The 26513-nt window shown below is 38.6% G+C and overlaps 3 protein-coding genes across 6 annotated transcripts in view; all 3 read right to left on the bottom strand.

Annotated features, from left to right (window-relative positions):
- PTTG1IP2 (PTTG1IP family member 2) overlaps positions 1-2155 on the bottom strand; it is a 30133-nt gene extending 27978 nt beyond the window's left edge. For both annotated transcript variants that reach the window (XR_015797806.1, XM_007443218.3), the window contains exon 1: positions 1931-2155. Coding sequence is in view for 1 of the 2 variants with exons in the window: in XM_007443218.3 (XP_007443280.2) it covers positions 1931-2060 (130 nt within the window). In the remaining variant the exon portion in view is untranslated. The remainder of the gene's footprint in view (positions 1-1930) is intronic.
- Positions 2156-5083: 2928 nt separating this feature from the next.
- CLDN12 (claudin 12) lies at positions 5084-12502 on the bottom strand. 2 transcript variants are annotated; one of them, XM_007424157.4, is made up of 4 exons: positions 12411-12502; positions 11426-11461; positions 10163-10220; positions 5084-9448 (listed from the first exon to the last, which is right to left on the bottom strand). In XM_007424157.4, exon 4 carries the CDS (start codon positions 9425-9427, stop codon positions 8690-8692), a length of 738 nt encoding a protein of 245 aa, XP_007424219.1. In that variant the 5' UTR covers positions 9428-9448; positions 10163-10220; positions 11426-11461; positions 12411-12502; the 3' UTR covers positions 5084-8689. The 2 variants fall into 2 exon arrangements, with proteins under 2 accessions (XP_007424219.1, XP_025019823.1); XM_025164055.2 differs by lacking the exon at positions 10163-10220 and having other exon boundaries at positions 11444-11461; positions 12411-12460.
- Positions 12503-14241: 1739 nt separating this feature from the next.
- GTPBP10 (GTP binding protein 10) overlaps positions 14242-26513 on the bottom strand; it is a 16578-nt gene continuing 4306 nt past the window's right edge. For both annotated transcript variants that reach the window (XM_007424153.4, XM_088150511.1), the window contains exons 6-10: positions 25024-25076; positions 17361-17468; positions 15894-15971; positions 15196-15319; positions 14242-14591 (exon numbers count right to left, since the gene is read on the bottom strand). In XM_007424153.4, the coding sequence (XP_007424215.1) occupies positions 14389-14591; positions 15196-15319; positions 15894-15971; positions 17361-17468; positions 25024-25076 (566 nt within the window). In that variant the 3' untranslated portion in view covers positions 14242-14388. The remainder of the gene's footprint in view (positions 14592-15195; positions 15320-15893; positions 15972-17360; positions 17469-25023; positions 25077-26513) is intronic.

Here is a 26513-nt window from a genome sequence, read left to right as displayed (position 1 = left end):
GATGTAGAAGTACATCCAGGTGAATAAGCTGCTGCATTCTTCTCAGAGCCCTCTCTCCAGGGCTCTTCCTCACCCACCACCTAAGAGCTGCGCCTAGATGGGGGTTCCTGGTGCAGTACTGGGCTATCTCCTTCCTGGCATCAACTTCACCCCAATTCTGCACATCCCAAAGAGCCTAGTCCTGTTTCTGCCCCAGGCTAGCCACTTTCTGCCTGTGTCAGCCCTACAGAGTGTATTTATTTACCTGTCAACTTTTAGCCTGCTTTCCATTAAAGGTAATCTGAACTTGAACTAATTTTTCAGGAAATATATTATGAGAGGGTGACATGTAGCAAATGGAAGGCATGATTTTTCCTTTAAAAAGAATTGCCAATATCATTTTTATTTATTGGCAAATTGGAAATAATTTTCAGACACAGTTGCCTCTTTTGAAGGGGTAAATCCTGCCAAGTTTTAGAATATTAAGTTCAAGAGTTTTATACTGCTGTTCAATAGCAACTAAACTAAATTTTGATGCTCTGATTAATGCAAAATCCTGCCAAATAAGCAGCCAAATGAAACAGCAAATAAGTAGCTATGTTCTTCAGTAAAGTATTTATTTAATCCATTTATCTGCAATGACATACAGTGAAACTATTCACTGTTGACCCTGGGGACGTTTGTATCAATGAATGAAAAGGCTTCAGTGTTGTGGACCTTGGGCTAATGAATCATGTAGTACTCATGACAATTTGAGTCTGAGATCCTTGCTCTAACCCATAAACTCAAAGAAAAATCTAACAGTACAACAGTACAAGAATTGGATTTTTCTTTTGTTCAAAATTCTCACCATTAAAGCAATTAAATCCATCCATTAGGGTTAAGCAAGCTATAAATTACCAGAAAATGAAAGTCAACAGCCCTTTAAAAATTTAGAATTTGAAACTGATTAATTCTTTCTCACACTATGACTAACAGTAGCTTCAGGGGTATCTTAATTCAGAACCGTTATGCAGGGTTTTGTGTTTAGAGAAGAAATAAAATTCCTTCCTCAACTCGGATCTAATCTGAGGTGTCTCATGCCTGTTCTTACCTTACATTTTAAAATACCAACAGTATAGTCCACTTCAAATCCCTAACATCATGTCTAATTTAGTTCCAACTGTTTTGGGGTAAAGAAAATATAGGAAGCCTGCCTGGAATAAAAACAGCCAGCTCATGTAACAAGTTTCAGCTAAATCAGTCTCTCTTACAACAGGAATGTCATCTCAACAACTTCTTAAAAGAAAAGGCACCCAACCTTGAAGACCCAGGTTATTCAAAGTGTAAATTGTAATCCCTTGAAGATCACTGAAATTAAGACTGCAGACTTATGGAGGATGGAGTGACACAGAACTCAGTGGGGAAAACAAGTGCAGGGGCAGGAACTGAATTGATGCATCCAAGGAGATTTTTAGGTCAAAGGAAACGATAAAACCAAATTATTGGAGAGGATGTTCATCTGTAAAAGACTGGAGAACATTTAGCCCAATATATGTGATTATTTTTAAAGATGCCCAACAAGGGTCCTGAGGGGGCGGGAGGAGGGAGGGTGTCTGCTAATGTAAGAGAGGAGTTTATTCCCTAAAGCAGACTTCCTGAGCCTTGTGACCTCCAGATCATTCAGGATTGCGACTCCCAGAATCCCCAGCCAGTGTGATGGGACTTGACATCCCCCCCCATATGCAAGGCACCTAACTGGGAGGGGAAAATGGGGGAAAAATGCGCTGACCCAGCAAAATAGAGGTAACAGAAGGGACGGAAATAAGACTCTCTCCCCACCGCCGAAAAGCTGGCGATGGGGTGGGAAAGGGGGCTGAGCAGGAGCCATGTCCCCTCCCGCACTGCACCCCACCCCACCCTACCCTACCCCGCCCAGTCCGAACAGGCGACAGGGCCGCTCCTTGCTTACTCAGAGCAGGAGTTGGCGAAGGCGACACAGAGGTCTCCAGTCCCATCGTCGGGTAGCTGCACAGCAAGACGCACCACAGGGCCAGGGTCCAGAGCCACCGCCAGCAGGGCGCGGCCATGATCCCCGCCATCAATTCCCCCACGCAGCGCCAGCAACCGCGCACCTCCCCGCCCACCCGCTCCCGTGGAATTCAGGGAGACCTTGTTCCCTCACTCGCGCAGGCGCATTTTAACTGCGCAGACAACGCCGATGCCTCCCGACAGCGACACCGCCCACGTGGCCTCGACGCGCTCGTTCGCTCCGCTCCGCCCCGCCCCGCGCCTGGAAATGAAGGAGTGGGGCGCCCCCTGCCATCCTCGTGCGCCGCTCCTTGGCTGCCCTGTAGAGAAACTCACGCCTTGGGAAAGGCGGATGGCGGGTTGTATGAGCTGTTTCTATAGGGCTGTGTTTCTCAACCTCAGCAACTTTAAGAGGTGTGGACTTCAACTCCCAGAATTCCCCAGCCAACATGGGGGTTGTGGGAGTTGGTCCACACCTCTTAAAATTGCTGAAGTTGAGAAACACTGGCCTAGGTCAAGGATCTATGGATACAGAGGCGAGTGTGGAAGAGAACCTTTTCCTTTGGCCTTGAAAGTTCCTGACACCAGCTGAGGCAATGCATTCAGCACTTGACCTCCACTTGAGACTGATGTGAACCGCATACCTCATGGAAGCTCTTGTTTATTCATATATCAACAGCTTGCCAGATAAAGACTTCCACAGAATTCTGAAGTTTGATCACTCTTGAAAATATTTTGGTAGGTCCTTATAAAGAGATTTTTCAACTACTGTATTGATTCTGGATTCTGGACAGCTGCTTTTTTTGAACGACAGGAGTTACTTTGAAGGAAATATAAACAGGACTTACATTGTCGCTTAGTGCAAGCTCTTTAGGTTACCAGTAAAATAACATCTTCCCTTTCCAATTTTCAGGGGAATGCTGGAGAATATAGTACCAATGCAGATAGTCCTCATTTAGTGACCTTTCACAGTTACAATGGTGACTAAAAATTGAAGCTTTAAAGGACCTTGTGCAGACCTCTGCTAAGAATAAGGGCAGAGCATATGGAGAATGTGGTAAGGTAGAGGAACTACGCAGACAAATAAGGCAACAGTCTTACCAAATTGCCTGCTTAACAGGCTCAGACTTAGATGAAACCCCAGACTTTCTCTTTGATGGGAAGGAGCCTTTTGAGGAATTAAGCCACAACCTCCCTGAGGCTTCAATAGCAGTAGTGGAAACCCGAGCACAAACAAGGCGCAGAAATGCCCAAAACCAGCAATGGGAAGAGTGGGAACACGTAGTCACTCATGCCCCTTTATCGGGAGGAGAGCTGAAACAGATTGTTACAGATCTGGGGGCCTTGAGCCCTGACCCCCTCAAATGGACCTGGAGGCTGCATCAACTCAGCCTCCAGTACAATTTGTCTGACCAAGAGATTGAGCGGGTCATATTAACATACCCTGAAGTTCGCACCAAGTGGCACACATACCGGCGACATCCTAATCCCCCCAATCCTGGTGACCGCCTTAGTGTCTTATAGGGGCTCCAAAACATGGTGCAGGACTTAATGACTGGTACCCAATTACGGCTTAAAGCCATTGGGGATCGGCAGGGGAAAGAGGACCCAACTTAAAAGGGAACTATCACCTGATTGTGAGAGTGATGTGACACTCTTATCCAAAACAGAAGTCATGGCTCTGGCCCTCTCCTTAGTGGGGGTCCCTGCCCTAAGCAAAAGAACCTATATGGACCTAAGAAAAGTGGCCTGTATCCTAGCTAAAAGTGTCAACCTCACATCCTCCCTTATTGCAGCTCTAATTGAAGTGACTGATCAGGGCTGCAGTCCTCCAAAACCGTGTGGCTATTGACTATCTACTATTAAGGGCAGGACAGGGCTGTGAATCCTTTCAAGGTCTTTGTTGTTTTAACCTAACCAATGAGAACTACATTGAGGCAAAACTAGCCAAGCTGAAAATTCTAGCCTCTCACATCTCCCAAGATCCAGAAGGAAGGAACTGGTCATGGCTCACATCTTGGTTACCAGACTTTGGATCCTGGGGAAGGAAGATTGTTCAAATCTTGCTGTTTGTATTATTTGCCTTTATATTAATTTCCTTAATCTTTCAATGTGTTAAATCTGTTTTCCAGAAATGTTGTATCTCCATGTCAACTGGACAGCAAACCTATTGGCAAGAATACCTAAAAAAAACCTGTAATGCTCTGAGTGGGTGATGAGTGAGCCCCATTTTGTGGCATCTCCTGTTGGCACTCAATGCCAAGGGGAGGAATATGTGAGACTAGGCTGAAGCTGCCATAACCTGAAGATGAAGCAGGCAACTAAGCAGAGAGGACAAAAGCCAGGAATCTTATCTATGAGATCCCTTCAGGGAGGTAGATAAGAAGGAAGCAAGTCGTTAAGGAAAATTAAGGAAAAAACAAAGGACCTGAACCAGAAAGAGGAGGTTGGGCCTGAGCACATGGAGGCCCTCGCCCCAATCCCATCAACTTGTACTTTTGGGGATAAAAGGGGTCCCAAAGCCCACCCACTCTGAGTCATCTGAGTCTTCTTGGTCATCTGAGTCATCCAGACTTGGCAGCTTCCGTCCCTCTAGCTAGTGCCTGGCAGCCTAGTTGGGAAGGACGTGGGTAAGTGTGTGTGTGTGTATGAGGAAGAGCAAATATACCTTGCAACCAGTAAAGTTTTGCTGTTACTTTAAATTCACTGGGTCTCCGTGTATTACAAAGAACCTCTCGTGCCCCAGTGTTCGGTTGGAAGTGATTTGTGTGTATCCCCAATTATTTCCCGGCTGTTGACCAGGGCTGTGTGTCTGTCTGCTCCAGCCGCACCTATCTGGAAACCCAGGTAGAAAGCAAGGGGGGCTGACAAGATCTGCGTGCCTCAACAGGCTGTGAGTGTGTGAGTGAGTGACCATAATCTGTAACACTAGGAAACCTAGAATGCTAATTGGGAGGGTCTAATTTGGGAAGAGGAGTTAAACAGAGCAGAGTGAGTGTTGCACTAAGCCATAGTGTGAGTTGTGTGTCTTTCACCTTAGCAGTAATTTGTACTGTAACAATGAAGACTTTTCTATATGTCAAAAGCGGTCTGATCACCCATTACAAAATGTTTTATTTTTTTTAATTAAAAATACACATTTTACATAAAAACATATGCTGTAACGAATTATTAAATGTCAAAACCAGATTTCTTTACAGTAGGCAACTCTGATGAAATACATTTCCATGCAATGGAAGATGGAGAAATTTTGTTCCAAAATGAATGGTGGGATTCACATCCACAATTTTGTATTTGACAAATTACTCTATTTAGACCATGCCAGACAAGGTAAAATATTAATTAAAAAAGGGCTTAGTGTTAAATCTAAATCACAATAGCTTCTGCATGCACAAGCAGAATCAGCACTGTTGAAAAGTCCATTTATGAGAAATAAATATTTCATTAAGGAAATGTACAAAATCCAACTAGACAAGCAGTTCAATTTTTCTTCAGCACCAGTGAGGGATACTATCCATCCACCTTAAGGCGGTTAGCTAGGGGGAGGGGACAGCTGGCACACAGCTGTTTCTAGTACTCTGATGCCACTTAACAGCACACACTGCTGGGGTAACTTTCTCACTTTGCTTAAAGGTAGAGGCCTGGTACTCCTAACACAAAACAGAAAAGCAAGTTCGGCAGTGTTGAGCTTCAGGGTTTGGTGTACTACACAGATGACAGGCAACTGAGCAAGGACTGACTGGGTTCCTGTCTTTATAGTCAGTCAGGTCACTATAAAGCTATAATCTTTATAGCTATATATAGCTTTTTAACTTTACAGCTATAAAAACAGGAGCCCAGTCAGTCCCTGTTCAGTTGCCTGTGGTCTGCATGGCAGACCACCTTGCCTCTGAAGATGCCAGCCAGAGTTGCTGGTGAAACACCAGGAAATCTGTTGTCTGGGCCACGGTCACTAAACCCTGAAACTCAACACTGCCCAACATATACCAGCCATGAAAGCCTACACCAGAAAAGTTAGTATTTTCAGACTCCCAACACTTCGAGTTACAACCCATAAGACGGCTTTAATCTCTTTAATCATGACCAAACTAACTGAAACACAGCAATCCTTGAAAGTGGTCTTTTATCCCTCCTCTTCAGATATTAAAAGCACTGGTGACAATACAAAGCGCTATCCTCCATTGTCTACAGTAAAATTCACCCTCTCCCAAAAGCAGCCCTCCTGCATCATTTTAATTTCTTTCAAAGAGCTTGAGCTAACAGCATGGGATACACAGTGGGGTGTTTGTTTTGGGAAACAGTTCCATTGGGAATATGGCTGCATCCATGCTATCTCAATCAATTCAGAATATACTTAACGAAGTATCAAATGGAACCTCTAAGCTAAGTATATCAGCTCCATTGTTTATATTATATGATGTAACTGATGTATTGTTTGCTTTTCATAAAGGAGCCCAAAGTAGAACCCATAGGACTTCCTTCCATTTTTCCCTGCAACAACAACCCTGTGAGGTAGGATGGGCTGAGAAAGAGCAACTGGCTCAAAGTCACTCATTGAGCTTCTCTGACTGAGAGTAGACTAGAATCTGGACCTTCTCACTCCTTGTCCAACTCAATGGTAAGATGAGAATTGGAACATCAGAAGAGGACATTATCAGAATGCTGCTATTGTAGTTTCATAAGGTTTCCAAATACCCAAAAAGTTAACAGAAACTTACTTCCTAAGTGGGAGAACTGAAGGAGAAGCACTGTTATTTCTTTGTCAGTAACAGTACATATAACTGAAAACCTGCCTTGCATTTTGAGGATGTTTTTTATACATCATTCTCATGAACTGCAGCTATTTGAAGCAAATTGTATGCATTTCACATTTGTGAATTTCATTTAAGTGCAAATACAAATCCCTCCTAATATTCCATTTTTACTTGTAAACAACACAAATATCACTGTTAAGATTTTCACATACTCATGTTTCTGAGAAATTAATCAAAACAAAGCTAAAAGTTCTCAGTGGCTCAGGCTGTTGTGCATATAATTGGAATGGTAAATGCAGAACATACATCAGTATAGAACAATTTCCAATAATGTTGTCTAAAGAAATAGGTTATCGTAAACAAGACTGTGCTTTCTTCAGTCATATTTTAGTATTTCTGCTGCTTAAAGCAAATGAAAAAGTAATATTTTTAGAAGCCAGTTAAGAAAGGTATAAAAATTCCACCTACAATGAATGTTTTTTAATCATGTACATTTTTTAACTTCCTGTTACTTAAGAATATATAAATTCAATAAATTCAGAAGAACAGATGTTATTTTTATCAAATTGGCTCAATTTCCAGAATATGTTTAAAAGCTCTTGTAAATTCTTATTTGCTTTAAAAAAGAGATCAGATGGCATGCTCCAAACTGCTGACCAGTTACTCAGAAAGCAGTAAATATCAGAAAATGAAAAAATGTACCTTCTGAAACCACAAAATCTCATGCATCAAAAAACAGAGTGAGGCTGGAGATCTACAAACCAAACCTACATGCATGTTACAATACAGCAAATGTTTTTGAAGGTAATCTCAACTGTAATACTGTAATATTATATAAAAATATTCTATCCTCATTATAGTTTATTTGGAATATGGCTTTCAGGAATCCATTTATAAAAAGGTAACCCATAAATGTAATCCTAAATAAGTTTTTAAAAAATCTAAAATCAGGCATTTTTCAGTAGAGTAAAAGTAGGCAGATTTTCTTCTAAGTTAACAAATATTTAGGATACTTATGATTTTAAGTATAAAACAAAAAACCCACATCAGTTATAAAAATATTCAGTACAGAGAGATATCCCATGGAAGCATGAGCCTACGTACAATAGCAGTCCAACTGATCTACACTTTTGACTTTGCCTCCATTATCAATCCTGAGACTATTCTGATATTGATGTTATACTACACATATGTTCTTTTGCATAACTTCCTATGTTGAAAAAAAAAGCTTTTTTTTCCCACAAAACAAAACGTTTCTTAGGCAGTGTAGTTATACTCCTGCTAATTATTATTATGCTTCTTTTAAACTGGCAATCTTCACAGGAACCAAGGATCAATCATGAAAAAAATGTTAACACGCAAATATCTTTTGTATGTGCGTAATGAAACACAATAGGCACAGGACTGAACGTGTACATTAACTATTACTTCACATACTGAATGTCAGACTATTACTGTACAGCTTCACACAATATAAATTTATTTGGAAAAATAAGAAATGGCTATCAGTGAAGAAAAGAGTTAAAATACATTTCTTTCAAATTAGAGGAAATACTAGACTGATGAGAACTACTCAAACCTTAAATGTGTCACATGCTGGATTACAAACACCAGCAAATAGTATTTTTCAGTAGTATATTTTATGGAAGAAACTTGAGATCTGTACAAGTCAAAGGATACTAAAGTTTAAGTTACTTATAAACTTACAAAGACTGCTGGTTTCAGAGGCCCTCAAAAATTTGCAGTTGCTCCTAAGACTAGTATTTCAGCCTGCTCATTCCTATTTCTTGTCAATCTAGGTAATGAAAATAAAAGTCACCAAACTACACACCCTTGCTATGGTTGTAGAAGTTGATAAGCTGTTGGAAAGCACTTGATTTATTCCAGCAAACGCTGGAATAAAGGTAGAATATGCAAAGGAGTGTTTGGCTTTCTCAACCCATTCTTTAAGAAGTACGTGTAACCACAGGGATGTCAATTTCAATGGCAGAGTGCCGTGATCGTGCAGAATATGGTTGGGAAGCATAGCTGTGCACGCTAGGGGCATGCGAATACAGAGGCTGCCAGAAAGGGGAAGGTAGCGTCTTGCATGCGCAGTACCAGAGGCATAAGAGAATGGCTGTAAATAGTAAGCCACCTGCACTGGCAATAGCAATGTATACAGAAATGTCAAAGGTGAAAACAGGCTCATATTTTTGGTTCAGCTCTCGATTATGGAAGATGACCCAGACTGATGGTATCAGGCAAATGACACATGCAAGAAGAAAGAAGAGGCCAGCCACAAGATGGCAGCCTGCACTGTTGATGAGACATCTGACCTGCTTGATGTTGGGCACGGTGGACAAGAAGGCCGTGTTACACATGCCAATTAAACAGAGAAGGAGGGCCAAGACCGTGGTCAGCATGCTAATAGGAAGAGCCAACTGGAGGACACGCAAATCCAGCTGATCAACTGCGGTGTACCACTCAGTGTCATAAATGACACAGTCTTTGCTCCCATCAGAACGAACACACTTAATCCACAGCCCAGTGTAAACGGTCACATTCTTCTCGTTTTTGTTAAAGGTGTAGAGTCGCATTTGTCTCCAGTTTGGAAGCAGTGCAGCGGCAACGAGTCCCGATAAGGCGGCTGTTCCAGAGAGGAAGGCTAGGACTGTTGCAGCGTGAACGTCCCGGCAACCCATTGCGGCCAGTGAAAAGGGTTCCTGGGGATGGCAGAAAAGCGCATCGAGTTAACCGCACAGAGGTCAATCCAGTGTGATGAAAAACCAAGGAGAAATGCTGCATGCTGCTGATCTTGAAAGGAATGACAAATCCCCTAAGGAATTCATACTTGAACCACTGATATATATACTGACCATTAGATCAATTGCCCCCTGCCAATTTGACAGCTTTGTACAGAGTCTCAAAACTCCTGCTCAGAAACTGTCAACTATTCAATATTGTTAGTGCATCAACCTGTAGTAATACAGTGAGTTTGGTCACAAAAAGTGGCATTTAATGCAAACAGTCAATACAACTATTTGTAACAGTTTCTTAAAGCCGCAATCCCTTATTTACTACCTGGAAATAAGCCCAATTGAACTAAATTGACTGTCTAGAAAATGAGCATATTATCTAAAAGGTTTTGCTTCTTGGTCTACATTCAGCCACACATTTAATAGCAGAGGGATTGGCATGTAATTTTAATACAGAAAGCTATATTTACAGTAAAAAATTCCACACCAGAGACCCGATTACTAAATACTTTTCTATCTGTAATTTTAGTTATGGTACAAACTGGTATAGAATTTGCTACTTAACTTGTTAATTAAAACTAATTTACCTATTTGCATTGGTCTAAACTTAGTCATGTTATGTACCTATTCCAATGTAAGTCAAGATAAGCACTTTTCACAGGACTGAGAATGGAAACTTACCTAGAGGTGCAATTAAATTCAGATTAATAGAAGAACTCATATAAGTAGACCAATGTATCTAGAAAGTAAGAGATTTTAAAGCAAATATAAATAGCTATGTTTTGAGTCAGTGGCCACGTTTGCATAGATTTATAAAACAGGATCCCAGTGAATTTCAATTAATCATTAATAAGCTGAATATTGGCATTCTTAGCCCATTTGCTCCCACTCTGGTGTTCCCATCAGCATGACTGTTAAACATACAGAAACACTGAAACTTAGCATGATGCCCAAATTCATCTTGGAATCCTTGTTCTGCATGAATGTAAAAAATCTAGTTAACTGTAGCAACTGTAAAACACTTCAATTCTCTTGTAAAAAAAAAATACCAGAGCAAAAATATCTAACTTCAGACATTCCTGTTTCTTAGGTTCTTCTTTTCATTAATCTGTTGGCATCAGTAAACTTGATTTTTGAAATGCCTCTCACTTTACTAATAGATATGTTTACAATCTTTGTTCTACATACAGTAGATGCATAGTTATACTGGACTTATGCCCTTAAACTGGAGCTAACTTAAATATTACACTGAAGGAGAACTGTCACTGTCATTGCCAGCATTCAAGATAAGCGGGTCAGTTACTGTGTGACATAGAATTTTGGAATAGAGAGCTTCAAGACATTTTCCTCTCAAGGGTTTCACTCACATTTTGATATATCAGTGGAACAGAATGGAGCTAAGAAGCTGAGTTCTTCAATTTATCCTGCAAGTGCTAAATTGGATGAAACTGACAGTCATCAATTCCTGCTATAGCCATGTTATAGCAACTGGGCCAACACCAGTCACTCACCATGCAGAGGATCCAATCCCAAGTAAACAAGGGCAGGCCATAATGCCATTCAACACCCACCCCCCAAATATAGTAAAATGTGGTCGCCACTCTTTTTAACACATGGAAACATGAATCTCTAACACAATAAGAATTGTGTTCATTAAGTTTTTCTATAACTTCATGCATATACCAGGATTGTCCTTAAACTTGTCTCCTGCCAGAGAAAGACCCAACAGTCCTAGTTCATAATTATAAGTATTCAATATCATTCGAAGAGCACAAGAATATGCAGTAATATGTTTTCAACATTATATATGCTGAATCAGAGTATGGAACCAAAATAAACATGACACAGACCATGCATACTTCATTAAGCCCCCACCATATCAGTTCTATATATGACTAATTAACAAAGCCTGGAAAACATGTTTCAATATGGCAAGATGCTTACCTGTACCCTATATCTAACCTGCTTCAGTTCCAATTACTGTAATGAAGAAAAATGAGAAATAAGTCATAACTGAAACATTCTAAATCAACCCAAATAATCTAAAAACAATACAAAGCATTCTATTTTGCTTGCATTACTGTTGATGACTAAAATGATGGAACAAACTCACAAGCAAGCTACAGCAGATAAATTAAACTATGATTCAGGATAACCTATAAATATCTATTTGAAACATACAATTAACAAATAATATAATTAGAGTTCTATGAGCCTACTTGATCCAACACCTGTATCTCACAGCAGCCAACCAGAGAACTTGTAAATACTATTTAAAGAGATGGGTGCTTCCCTTCATGAATTTATCATATTTCAATTTAAGTCCATCTAAATCAGATCCCATCACAACTTGTAGCACCAAATCTTACAAAGCAGTAGCTGTAGGAGAAATACTTGTTTTGATTTATCCCACCAAACTTTTTCATAGGATGGTCCCTAATTTTAAAGAAACTTTTTTTAAAAAAGTGTTTCATTCCAAATATTAGCATATTTGGACTATAGGTGTAAGCTGTACTAAGTGGGCAGCAGGATCCCCTCCAGATGTCGCTGAACTACAGTTCCCATCCTCCTCCCTCATCATTGGACATGATGGTTGGAAATGCTGGATCCTGTTCTTCAGCAACATCTCCAAGATCACAGGTACCCCATTTCGAACTGGCATATAAGCCCATGACACTCAGGGAGACTTACTCTTGAATAAACAGGCAAGGAGTTGCACTGCGGGTAACATATAATCGTAACAATCCTGGTACATCGAGTTTCATAGATAGGAATGGACAACCCATCCCTTTAAATAAGGCACAGCCCTACTGGTCTGGACCGGCAGGAAAGAAACCTAATTATAATGAAATCGGGCATCTTCATAGACAGAGATAGATAGATGGGTAGATGGGTAGATAGATATAGAGCAAATCTTCCCCCTCCTTACCTGCTTCCCACGCACGATGCACATTACAAACACCGAATCCATCTTCGGTCTCCCGGTTTTTCAGGAAGTGGCTGCCTTTTCCAGGTCTGCCCAAAGCTTCCTGGGACTGTAGTTTCTCTCTACTGTTCTCTTAGTTTCCTCGTACTTCTAAAGACTACAATTCCCAAGATCCTCTTTCATTAGCTATTCTTGCAGGGTACACCTTCCCGACTCTAACTGAGGTTGTCCTTCGCGGAGCTGCTCGGGGTTAGTTGCATAAAGGAAGCAGCTTGGATGAAACGAGGCGTCGCTTTCGAGACTTTTAATTGTTAGGGTTATTTTTCTTTTTAACAAGCCATTTGCAGAGCAATATGAATTCTTACTGAGTATGGATTTTTGTCCTAAAAATAATAAAAATGGATGTCTAATTTCAGAACTCGTGTAAAAAAACTCAGCCACAGAATTGCAGCACCCCTTGTCTTTAGTGTCTTTGCAGCGATTTAAGAGTTTCTTTTTGAAGAGGCGTTTTTAATTAACATTTCGTTAGGAAAAAAGACAGCTTAGTTCCCAGAATCCATCGGTGGACTCATTATTGATCTTGAGCTGTCAGATCCCACAACTCTAATCTGGACCAACATAGCCAAGCTTTGAAGCAATAGCTGATTTGGGAACAGGAATGCAGCAAGTCTCTCCTGTTTAAAAAGGGGGAAGACACAGAGCCAAACCTTAGATTAGAGCTGGGGAAAGGTCACATTTATGGAGGGTAAAGTCTCAGACAAATCTGAACATGGTGCAATGGGCACCCTTGATTTTCGGCAACTATGATCAGAGGAAAACCAAGGGCTGCCCAAAAGGAATCAAGGTCCATGTGTCCTGGGGCCTCATTTTGCCCATCCCTGCATTCAGTGCATTTATGCATAACTTCATGGATGTTTATTCAGAGGTAAGTTCTACTGGTTAGATGTCTTGGTGAAACCAGCTACTATGTTTAATGAGCCATAGGTTATGGCATGATGGGATATGTGAACCCATTACAGCTTAATCAACCATTGTTAGAATAAACTACAGCTTAGCAGGATGTGTTAAGTCAGCCAGAGGGTTTCTCAGTTTCTCCAATGTGGTCTCCCACCCCCCTCCCACTCCCCACTTCCAACAGTACTAATAGGAAAATAAGTGTACAGCTCCATTACTGGTTCACTATTTCTAGAGACAATTCAGGGGAATGAGGGGCTGTCAATTATCCGATTCACAGCCTTCCTTGAGTCATCTAGAAAAGTTGTTTCTATTGGTCCTGGAACAGTGAGGATCAGCTTTCTACAGGGACCCACGGAAGGCCTCCACTTATAGAAAAAGAGGTCTCTTACAGTCTGCCCCCCTTAGGACTCCCTCATAGGTCCAACATTGTATTCTGAGGCCCAAATATTTTCATATCATGTAATACTAGATTTTATCTGTAACATTCGTTGCTAGGTATGCAGTGCAAAAGTAGTTACATGTGTGAACCACTAAATGGCATTCTTTGGCTGAATCTCCATGTCATATTAAGCTATGTTTGGCTGAATAAACCATAATTGGCTAGATTTGCCCAATATGATAAGCTCAAACATGCTGAAAAAGGTTCCAGTGCAGGATTACTTACAATTGCCAATAAATGGTTATTAGTAATTTAAATATTCCTGTCCAAAATATTTCAGGAAAGGTGTCTGTAGTATAAACTGATCTGCTCCTTCAAAATAAATGACTGTACTCTTCTTGAACTCTTTTGTAAGAAAATCTGAACCCAGGATCAACATATAAAATTACACATTTACATGTTTTAAAATGTATTCTACAAATTGCATGAGATGCATAATTTAAAATTGGATATGTTTTTACTATTTTACAAGAACAAAATACACACATTTATGCTTAAAAAGAGAACAAATCACAAATTTGCACAAATTCGGTTCCAAGCAGAGTCCTATAAAAACTGATATACTGGCTTAATTGGGACATAGTGCTATGTTTCTGAGAGATGCAATGCACGAAGTTGCTCCCTCTGATAATTTTCAATCTTTTCTTCAGCTTCTTGATCTATTACTTTTCTTAAACATGTAATAAGTTGTTCAGTTCCTTCACCAGTACATGCAGATAGGGGAATGATCTCCTTGAATGTGACAGTGACTTGAGGAACCATCTTTTGTGGAAGCAAGTGTAAATAATCTGAAAATAAGCAAATATGTCACAGATAATTAAATTGTACAATGTCACTACAAAATATACTAACAGAGGAAAAGAAGATGCAAAGGTAAAATGATCGGTGATGCTTCTCAATATACTCTAATATTTCCTACTTTAAGGTAGGAAGGTCATTTTATTCTCTATTTAATATGTTTCAACTATAAGACAAAGAGAATAAAAAGAAGGCCAGTGGCAGGATTGTTTAAATATATTTGTTTTTGATGGCACAACAGGATAATTTGAACTGCAGTTAGGATAACTAGAGTATGGGAGTTAAAATACTATAATTTGTCGGGCAACTGTACAGAAAACATGATGAACCTGAAATCATGGAAACATAATTAAATGTACATCTCCATCAGGTAGCAATGGCCCCATCAGCTCATTATTATGCAGATAGAAATATTTTTGGCATTCATCTTCTTGGACCACAATTATTATTGAGGCACTGGAAATCCTGCTATGAATTTTTGGTTTGCAAGAGCAATTAATTCTTCCCACAATTATGAATTATTTGTTGATTCTTTATACCCCAAAAATACAACTATCCTTTATCTTAAAAGGAACTGGTCAAAGTGAATCTTACTTTGAGGTTTCTGCAGTTGTTCCATTAACTTGTGCAATTTTTCTTTAGCATTAGGCAAATCCATTTTATTCACAGCAAGCAATGCAGATTTAGTTCGAAGTTCTTCTTTATACAGTTCTAGCTCCTTCAAATATAATTTGGACATGTAAAACACTTCTTTTGAAAGTATTTGACTATCAAATAATGCAGTATTACTTAACAGTACAAAATATAAATACAGTACAGTATAATGTTAAGGCAGGTATATAATTCCAGTTAACTCAGTGATTACAAAACCTTGGTTTTGTATCAGGGAATGGCAGTGAAAGGCACTCCCAAATAATACACTAAATTTTTTTTTTTAAAAAAAAGCCAAAGTGTCTTGTGAGAATTTGTTCATTCAAAATACTTTGGTGCCTACTTTTGAAGCCTGACTGCACAATTGTTGCCAAATCTGAAACTGTCAATAGAAAGCAATATATACTGTATATCGAAATAAAACATGTTAAACTGCTTTGAGGTAAACAGACCATTCCAGGGACAAATCAGCCCAACATCTTTACTATCAGCTGTTGCTAGAAATACCAAGGAGACATTTCCAGATATATGATATAACTGAAACTCAACATCATTTTAAGAGACTTGTTATATAAATAAATATTTCAAAATAAAACTATATATAATTTTATGTTAGAACATAAAAGGGACAGTAATTTTACCTTTGCTAGTAACATTATAGTTTCAAATGCCGTCCTGAATGGCGTTTGAGAAGAAAGTTGGAACCCAGACACATCAATCTGAATTTTAAAAAATAACAAATATTTTCTCTCACATGATTATTCTTCACTAAATGATGACTGGAAGTGAAAGAAAGCTAATGATGTGGTTATATATTTGTATACAAAGCAACAGTTTCAGAAAATAGCACTCACTTTAACATTTCTAAACAATTTATACATTACTGAAACCATTAAATAATTTATAAAATTTTCTATGTTTCATTATACAGTGGAACCTCGAGTTACGAATTTAATCCGTTCCGTGACTCTGGTTGCAACTCGAATTGGTCGCAACACGAGGCAAATTTTCCCATAAGGTTCAATGTAATTACCGTTAATCCGTTCCGGCGTCCGCGGACCACGCGTCAGGGGCGGAAAAACGGCCGCGGACCACGCGGCAGGGCGGAAAAACGGCTGCGGACCACGCGGCAGGGCAGAAAAACGGCCGCGGACCACGCGACAGGGTGGAAAAACGGCCACGGACTATACGGCAGGGCGGAAAAATGGCCGCGGACCACATGGCACGGCCGGGAAAATGGCCGCGGACCACGCGGAACGGGCGGAAAATGGCCGCGGACCGTGTGTCACGGGAGGGAAAATGGCCGCGGATCTGGTTCGTAACTCGAGGTGATTCGCAACACGAGGTAAATTTTTGGGGCTGGAGCTGGTCGTATCATACGAAAAATTTGTAAGGAGGGGCGTTCGTAACTAGAGGTACCACTGTATCTACATACGTCTATTCTATAGAAAATTCTTTACATGATTGGCTTTTATCTTTCTCTAGATCTAATGGAAATTGTACCACAAGTGCTCCCCTTCCACTAAGTTACCCACAAAATTCACTACCAATTATTCCTTGCTGTTCAAATTGCCAGGCATTCTGGCCTACACTGGTTGCAGCATTTACAATAAGCGAGGCAATCTAGGAGATTCCAAGGTTTAATTTCAAAAGTGAATTGCCACAAATCTTAAAGAATTCATACTTGTAAATGTGCACTCAGTGCTATATGTTCATGAAAACATTTCAACCGTCTGCAGTTCAGACATTATGCTTTGCCAAAATATGGAAGGTTCAGTTTTGGCTAAGCATGTTGCATAAACTCAATTAATTATGGTTTAATAAACAAGTTATTAGTTTAACATGGTATGAATTACCGTATATACTTGCATATAAGCTCATCTGCAGATAAGCTGACTGTCAAATTTTTAACCAAAATACCATGAAAAATGGCCACCTGCGGGTAAGCCAATCTGTATTTTTCATGGTATTTTGTTTAAAATTTGAGGGTCTGCTTATACGCGGATGGCCTTATACACAAGTATATATGGGAATGATGGGTACTTATGTTGGCCAATCAGCCTAAATTACATGAAACATGCTAATGCTGATAAAAAGTGTATTCTTACAACAAAGAGAAGTTGTTTAGTCCTTTCCACATGCTTCAAAAACTTATGGCCTCTTCCTTTATTTGCATGGGCACCTTCTATCAATCCTGGAAGATCAGCAACTGTTATCTAAAGGGGAAAAAAATACATTTTTTTAAAAAAATGGCAATAAGGTTTGGGCCTGATGAATTCACTCAAGTGAATATCAAAATCATTAGGAAGCTAGTGGCTTCCATGTGGTAATTCTGCAGTCCAAAATAATGAGAAACAGCTAAAAACAAGATATTCATGTGGATAAATGAATGAATATACATACATTACCTATGGTCATTTTTTTTCTATATTCACCTTTCTGAAAATAAATATTTAATATCAAAGCAAAGGGTGGTAATCCAGGCTAATTCATTTTCTATGTTTATCCCATACTTTTAAATTGCTGTTTATGATTGAATAATCTCTTAAAAGTTGTGCACTTCTGTTTATATCAAGCCAAATATATTTATGCAAACCATTTGAGTTGTGCTCCCTCGATGGAAGCAACCTAACCACAAGGTGATGTACTCTAAAAATACAGCTGAGGAGTTAGTGACGTGCCAGATGGAAGCTGTGATAAGTCATATAATAAGATGAAAAAAGAGCCCTTCTGGATCACACCAAAAGCCTGTCTAGCCTAGTATTCTGTTCCAATAGAAGAGAATTCTATTGGAATTCTAGTATTCTGTTCCCACAGTGTCCTGCCAGATGACTGTGGAAGTCCTCAAGCAGGGCATATGTACAAAACAGCCTCCCATTTTGGTACTCAGCAACTGATATCAAGAGAAATACTGGAGATAATTTATAGGCATCAATTCATCATTATCAATAGCCTTATTTTCCATGAAACTCCCATGAAACTGTCCAAGTTGGCAGTTACTACTAAATCTTTCAAAACCTGCCCTTGAGAATGTCAACCTCTTTTGGGATGTCTATAAGTAATTGGAACTCTTCGAAATAATTGGAAGTAAAAAATATTACCTTATATAAACATTATAAATAAGTTCCTTCACCACCTGTAGAATCATTTTTTTTCTTTTTCTTAAAGAATAGCAAAAAGAGCATACTCAAGAAAAATCTGCTTTAACTGAGATTGTCTGAAACATTATTTTAACTCATTATTGTCTCAGCTACAAAACAAATTTCTCTAACATGGAAAAGTCCATTACTGACTGAAAGATCATTAGGAGAGAGGGGCCTCTCTCTTTGTTATTTAGCATTAACCATAGCCCGTTATCAGGTTTGAATTGGCAAACTATGTATGTAGTCCCGCTTTAAAGCAAGTTTTTATTTGATTAACTTTGGTTTGCCAATTTATATGACAGAGAAAGTTACAGCGAGGAGAAAAAGGGAGTAGAGGGAAGAAATATGTAACAGGGGAAGGGGGAACATAAGCGCAGAAGCTCATTCAAGGTTTTCCAAGCTGTGCTTAGGAAGATCATCAACTTGAGCCATAAGATCTGCATCATGGCACACTCATTTTGGTGCTGATTAATGGTACCAAGAATTTACTCTTGGTTTACTCTTCTAAGCCAGGAATAGGCTACCACATGTTTTGTCTCACAATACCATCTAACACAGTAAAGGATTATTTGAGATGTAGTCCAAATCACCTGGAAGATACTACTGGTCTAAGTTGTCTAAATGAAGACAACAGGCTCTTTTCACTTGGGTCATAAGGATTCTCAGGAGTCTGAAGAATTAAGTTATTACCAAGTAATTTCCAAGCTTCAGAACCAGAAGCTTGTAGAGTAACTGACAATACTGTGCTTTCAGGGAATAAATACAAATGTGTTCATCAATGCCTGCTACAAAATATAATAAAGGTTTGTATGGATACTCTATTAGTTTTTTTAAAGCATTTAAAGAAAACTCTTAAATTTGGTAAGTAAAAAAAATGACCGTAGGCAAACTTGATTATCCACTATAACATTACAACAATTGATTCATACAATCCATTTGGACAAAGATTAAAGCATCCTCTATCAAGGCCTCTAGATCCAGGTTACAGGAGGAGGAAAAAACACCGTCCGTCATTTCACGTTTGTAAACTTTACTTTAGAGTTAAAATTATTAGATACCTCTTGATACAAGCCTTTAATCTTAGAACGGTATTTCCAAGGCTACTCTCCTGTACCATTTATAGATTTTTGCACATCAAAGTAAAAAGAAGGTTAAATAGAATCCCTAAAAGCTTTGTGAAATAATGCAATTGTCAACATTAGATCAAAATATAGTACCATAAATTCCATATATGGAAATATAATTATCCTGAACAAAGATAGCTAATTTACAAATGGTTTTACCAGGCCTTTATTTTGTAATTTACAGAAAAGTAAAAAATTCTCAGGGAGGCTCATTAGATCACTCTGAGCTTTAAAACATGAAATGTTACTATATGACATATGTTAAAGTCAAAGATATCTCCATTATTTGAGATGAAAAGTGTATAATAAGCCTACTACGTGCCTGGTACCTGAGGAAGTTTCATACGCTCCTTTTAATTTCGGGTTTTTGGGCTACCACCCTCCCAAAAAAACCCTCGGAAATTAAGCATGACATTTAGAGACAGTGCTTAGAAAGCTATATCCCTTGTCCATATCTATAAATTAGGCCCGTGCAAAATTACTTAGATTTGCTTCTATCAAAATATTTGCACTATGGACATCCAGTGATTCTCTGTGAAAACAAAGATGCAACATAATTTGCCTAAGTAAGCAACCTGCATCATCTCAAACTACCTTGAGTTAGGACTGGAAGAAGGCTCCTATCCTTCCTCCTCAGTGCTGCCTTAAATGCTTCTGCGATGGGTTCCTTCAGTGTACTCTGAGGATTCAAACTGCACCAAAGCATGAAAAATCTTCACAGTGTGCTGAAGTGGCTTTAGGCTAGAAGCTGCCCAGCCTGGAAAAATATTTCCACGTGCTGCAGGAGAAGGATCCCCTCAGTCTCAGTTCTGTGGAAAAGGCTAAGAGGAGCTATGGAGCAGAACACGAAGCAAAATAGTTGCTTCACTTTCAGAAGGGAAGGGAGCATGTATGTTTGGGAAGTATAATCAATCTAAATGAAAGTAATCTGATCTTATGGAGTGGAGCTGATAAACACATGCAAGGAACTGAAAGTATAGGTTTAATTATGAAAGAAAGGGCTAAAATGTAAATTAAAAAAATAAATTGGTATCATCTGGAATGCTGTGGCTTTGTGCCTAAGGTGGGACTAGAACTTAGAGTCTCTTGGTTTCTAACTTGTTGCCTTAATCACTATACCAAACTTGCTCTCAGCTGGGTAACCTTGGGCCAGACACTCTTTCTCAGTTCTCTCAGTTCTAGGAAGGAGGCAATGGCAAACCACTTCTGAAATCTTGCCAAGAAAACTGCAAGGATTTATCCAGGCAGTCACCAGGAGTCAACAGTGACTCGAAGACACACACACTGGAGTGCTGTGAGCATGTATGAAAGCAGGAATTTATAAATAGCTGACAGATGCATACTACAGAGAATGGTGATAATTGTAGAACCCCACATAAGTCTGTGGGAAAACTGCAAATACTGAGTGAATGTGATGCAGGGAAAAATAATGTTAGCTGGATGGGTAAGAACAAGATAAGATACAGAAAAAGTGATTGGGCCACCTGGAGACCCAAATAAGAATGGCAACTGTTTGGTGAGTATCAACTTAGAAAAATGACTGTTTCAGATATGTGGTTTAAAGATAAATCTATTCATGCATACAAGAAACAAGTATGAATTGAAAAGCACGATTGATCTGATTATTTATGATGAAAGACTGAGAGAATTAGTGAAGGATATAAGGATGTAGAAAGATTCTGAATGTGAGACAGATCAATTTTTTGATAGTTTATCTTGTAAAAAGATTGACATGAAAGGAAAGAAGTGAAAAAAAAATAGAGTGGAGGAAGGAGGAATTTAGGAAGAGAAAATATGAGTCTTGTATGAAAAATGATTGGAAGATCAATCTCCCAAGAGAATGATTGGATAGGAAATGCAGAAGCTGCTGGGAAGAAAGCGAAAAGAATTATGTTACAGAGTGCCCAGAAGAATGTGGAGTCATGCTAATGGGAAATATTTTTTTAAAAAAACCTTAATGGAATGATGAAGTGAAAGAGGCTGTGGATTACTACATAAAATGAGATTTTTAAAATTATAACAAAAATTGGGGAAAGAAATATATTTTATAATGTGTAAACTGAAAAAAAAAGATAGTTCCAAACAATGCAGTCAAAGAAAGCAAGAAACAATTAAGAATAAAAGAGGGAGAGGAAAATGCAAGGTGATTCTGATGGAAATTAAAAAATGTTTTGGAAATAAATGAGGAGGACTAAGCAAGGAGCCTCCAGCAGACTGAACAGGATAAAACATAATAATGGTGAAAATACTTGGGATCAAGCTGAAGCAAAAGAACGGTGGGAGAAGTATTTTAGAGATTTTTTATGGGAATGACAGTGGTATATCAAATAATAAAACTGAAATGTACAGTATAATGTAAATGTTAGTGTCCAAGAAAAATGATGAAAAGGAAGTCACAGATGCTGTAAGAATGTTGACAAATGGTAAATTTGCAACTGTGTGTAACTGGAGAAATATTAAAATATGGATATGATTTAGGTAAGGAGTGGCTATGCAATTTGTTTAATATCTGGGTGAGAACTGCATCCATGCTTGGTAAGGGAACAATGATATTCCCTTAAAGTGAAAAATAACCACAGTGAATGCAAAAATTTGGGGGGGATTAGTTCCTTAAATATACTTGGGAAGGTGTATGGCAGATTTCTTATTGAAAGGGTACAAGAGGTAACAAACAGAAATATTTCGGAAGTGCAACTTTAGGTTACAAAGAGGGTATGCAAGCCAGATTTTTCTCTTCAGGTCACTGAGAAATGTAGGAATGGGAGAAAGTTTATTGTACATTTGTTAATTTAGAGAAAATGTATGATGAAGAGAATAGGCTTGAGTTCTGGAATATTTTCCATAATATGGACATGAAGATTAGTAGTTGAATTTAATAACAGCAGTATATGATGTTAGTAAGTTATATGTGAGAATAAACAGAATGCTTAATTATTAGTTCAACATTGAGTGGGGAGTAAAACAAGGATGAGTAATCTGTGAGTAATGTCCCCTTAGTAGTTCAATATATTTGTGAACAAATGTATAAGGAATGTTTGCGGGTCACAAATCTGCATGTATTTTTGTATTCTGATGATGCTTCGTTGCTGGCTGAAAACCCAAATGATTTACACCAAATGTTATACAGACTGTATGATGTAATAAGGAATATGGATCTGAAAAGTATCAAAGACAAAATAGTTTTTTAAATTTTTTTGCAGGAAAAACAGAGTGAATGATTGCGGGTTATAGATAAATGGCAAAAGACTAGAACAAGTAGATGAATGTGTGTACCTTGGTAGAATGTTTACTAAAGACCGAAAACTTGATGAAAAAATGTCATGATGTAAAAACGCTAGTAGAATGGTAGTTAGATAGTATGTGTTGTGTTGAGTGGAATGAATGTTTAAAAGCAAAACTGGCTAATAACATGCTTCTGTCCATATAGAAGCAAGAATTGAATATGTCAGGAAAAATATAAAAGTTGAATGCCATGCAAATGGAGTACCATTGAGAGCCAGTCTGGTGTAGTGGTTAACGTGCTGGACTAGAAAGGAGAAGACTGTGAGTTCTAGTCCTCCTTTAGCCATGAAAGCTGACTGGGTGACTTTGGGCCAGGCAATCCCTCTCAGCCCAACCCGCCTCACAGGGTTGTTTTTGTGGGGGAAATAGGAGGAGGGAGTATGGATGCTGGTTTGAATTGTACAAAAAAATCAAGGGAGTAAATAACAACAACAATGCCAGAATTGAAAAGATGCAACAGACAGTAAATGCCACCTCTGAAATATCATTTGCCTGCAAGCAAGAACTGATGGGACCACAAAACTGACAAAGGAATAGAAAATGAAGATGCTAAAGTGCTCTGGGACTTTAGAACTCAAACAGATAAGCACACAACACCCCAGACTTAACAACTGTTGATAAGAAAGACAAAAAAGTCTGGATAGTGGACACTGCTATGCCCGGAGACAGCAGAATACAAGAGAAAGAACTGGAGAAAATCACAAAATATAAAGACCTGCAAATAGAACAGCTATGGCAAAAGAAAGCAAAGTTACTATTACCAATAGTAATAGGTTCCTTAGGTGCAATCCCAAAACATCTGGAGCACCACTTGAAGACCATTGGCACTGACAAAATCGCCATCAGTCAATTGCAAAAGGCAGCAACTTACATCCTGCGATGATACCTTTAATGCCATCAAACATCATCTGCCTATCCCAGGTCCTTGGGAAGGACTCAATAGGTGGATAAAAATGCCAAATCCAGTCTAAGCAACTGGCTGACTGTGCGACCAACAATAATAATAAAATTTAAGTATGTGGGATAGTGATAAGGCCAAGAATGACTGATTGCTGAATAAATGGGAACACAAGAGTGAGTGACCAGTACAAAACAAGTGAGCTGAAGTAGTTTGATCATATAGAGAGAATAAATGAAGATTGATTCACAGAGTATATGAAGATTGAATAGGTCAAGAGAAAGGGAAAGACCAAGGAGTTATGGTTGGATGGAATTGATGAGACTTTCATAAAGAGAGAGGTGAGAAGTTAAAAAAACAAAAGACAATGTATGAAGCAGCGCATGGATGTGTAGAAGCAAGGAGTTTTCAAGAAATGAATGATATAGAGAGGTAGAATAAATGGTTTTGGGATAAAGTATATTTAGTTTTACTTCCTTTCCTATCTCATGTCTTTAATTTCTTTTGCATACTATTCCTTATTCATTTTCCACACTTTAACAACACTTATCTTAAAAGAGTTTATCACAATGGATAAGCACGTACGGCTACTGATCATGACTGTATGTTACTAAAACTACCAAAGCTTTATATCAAAGGTTTATCTAGTCCAAATTTCTACCTCCTCTGCTACTCCTTACTGTGAGAAGAATAATGCTACTGCAATTATGTCCTACTTAGGGAATTCCTATATGCATTAACCACTAAGAGAACTGAATCTTGGACTAGATGGGCATTTAGTATAATGCATCCAGATACCTCCTATGTTCATGAAAATTTACTGACCATGCAGACTGTATCTGTTTGGAGCACATAAAGAGGCATTTTTAGTCATAAAGTGAGAGATCCAAGAATTAACCTACAGTTACATTAGAAAGATCAGAATAGACACTTAATTTCTTTATTTAGATGTAACCCTGTTGATAATTTGCTGATCCAGCTGTGAAAAACAGGAAATTAATAAGCTAGAAAGACAGTAGATTCTCTAGTGAACCACCAATAACATTAACATTTTTTTTTCAAAACAATAGTTTTGGAACAGGAATTTTGCTTTGGGCTATTTAGGCAATCAAACCTGAATGTTGTAGCTTGCAGATCTGAGATTAATAAAAAAGAGATTAACGTGGCCACACTTCAAAGCTTCACATGGAACTGGCATGTGAAATATGCAGTGTTCTCAGATATCTTGGCAGCAGTCTTTCAGTTATAAGTGAGTGAGATCTCCTAACATAGCCAAAAAGGGATTTCCGCAATATATTTTATATAACTATTTTGGGAAACTAACCTGCTTGTGATCAGGATACATCACAGTTCCAATTTCGGGAGATAATGTTGTGACTGTGGAAAATAGGAAATAAGTCAACTGTTGTATAAAGGACTTTAGAAAGTTACCCCTAGATTGAATTCATCTGTTCAGTGTGTGTTTACTTTGCAAACAGCTAAAGGATGGCAATGAAGAAAACTTTATCCAGAGAACCTCCTGAATTCTGACCTGGCAGCAATAACATCTCTTTATTGCAAACAAAGCCTCTTTCACAAGTAGCATAGCCATGCATTTTTTTATCTGCTGAACAACCCATATTGGCTTGTCCCCACAAAATGCAAAGCTATATGTATGGGTTCAGCATCAAGTCAAAAACATACCCACCCCATGATTTGGCATGATGTGTACCTTCAACTCTACTGGTCCTTAACGCTAAATCAGCATTTGTTTCGACTGTTGAACATTCAGAGGTACCTTGCAGACAATGTAAGCTGGACCTGTTTCACCAATTCCTGGTTTGCTTTCTCCCCTTTTTCTCCAAGTACCAAGGAGAAATGGGCAGAGCACAAACAGAAAACAGAATGTCCAGATGACATTTCATGTTTAAAACAAGACAAGATCTGCCAATCAAAAAACCATGATTTTAAACTGAGTGGTGATATTAAAAAAAAACAAAAACCAGTTTCTTAGAATTGCACATCCTGTTAAGCAAGCACAAAAGCATAAACACACCAAGCAACATTATGGTTCTATACAGCAGATGAACCAAAGAGTAACATTTTTCTTCCCATGCCCTTAATCATATGGCAAGGGTTATGCCGGCAGCTTTGTTTCATCTGCCAGAGGATTCATCTTTCTCTTGGCGGAGCATCCTAAAATTTGTGATTAAGGTATAAGCTGCTCCCTGCTGTTTATAGTCTCTCACCCTTTACACCACAGAGCTCTGTACCAGGAAAGTCACCTTTAGCTTTGCTATGTGGTGAAATGCATTAATTGATGCTTTCCATGCCCGTACAATGGTTGTGGGAGGTCTCATTAACAAACACAGTTCCAAGAACTGGCGTTCACTTTTAATGCCTTTTGGCTTAATATCAGGATATTTAATGCTTTTCGACTGAAACTGTGATTTGGGAAATAAAGATAGATTGGTCGCTGTCCCTAAGCTCCTCCTGTCCCAAGGAAGACTATCACACTTTCTCATTAACAATCTTCACCATGAGATCCATAGTAAAGAGAGCATTTAGTGCTATAATCTTTCTTGCTGCTTTTAAAAATATTTTTATTCCCACTGTTCTTTTCTTTCTGTCTTAAAGTAATGTTTTCAACTGATATTTGTTATGAGCTGCCAGGGATAGGTGTGATTATATATAATATATATATATATTATAAATAAATAATATATATATATAAATAAATAAATAAGGTGTATTAGAGAAATTTCTGGAGAGATCAGGCTAGTTGCTGCCAATATAACCTCTGGTTTCTACTGCTACAGTTTTGTTTTCTATTTT

Source organism: Python bivittatus, unplaced genomic scaffold, assembly GCF_059951505.1.
Source record: "Python bivittatus isolate LINGU-HERP-01145 unplaced genomic scaffold, Pbiv_v1 ctg000610_np1212, whole genome shotgun sequence".
Taxonomy (NCBI): Eukaryota; Metazoa; Chordata; class Lepidosauria; order Squamata; family Pythonidae; genus Python; species Python bivittatus.
This window is presented reverse-complemented; position numbering and strand designations above follow the sequence as displayed.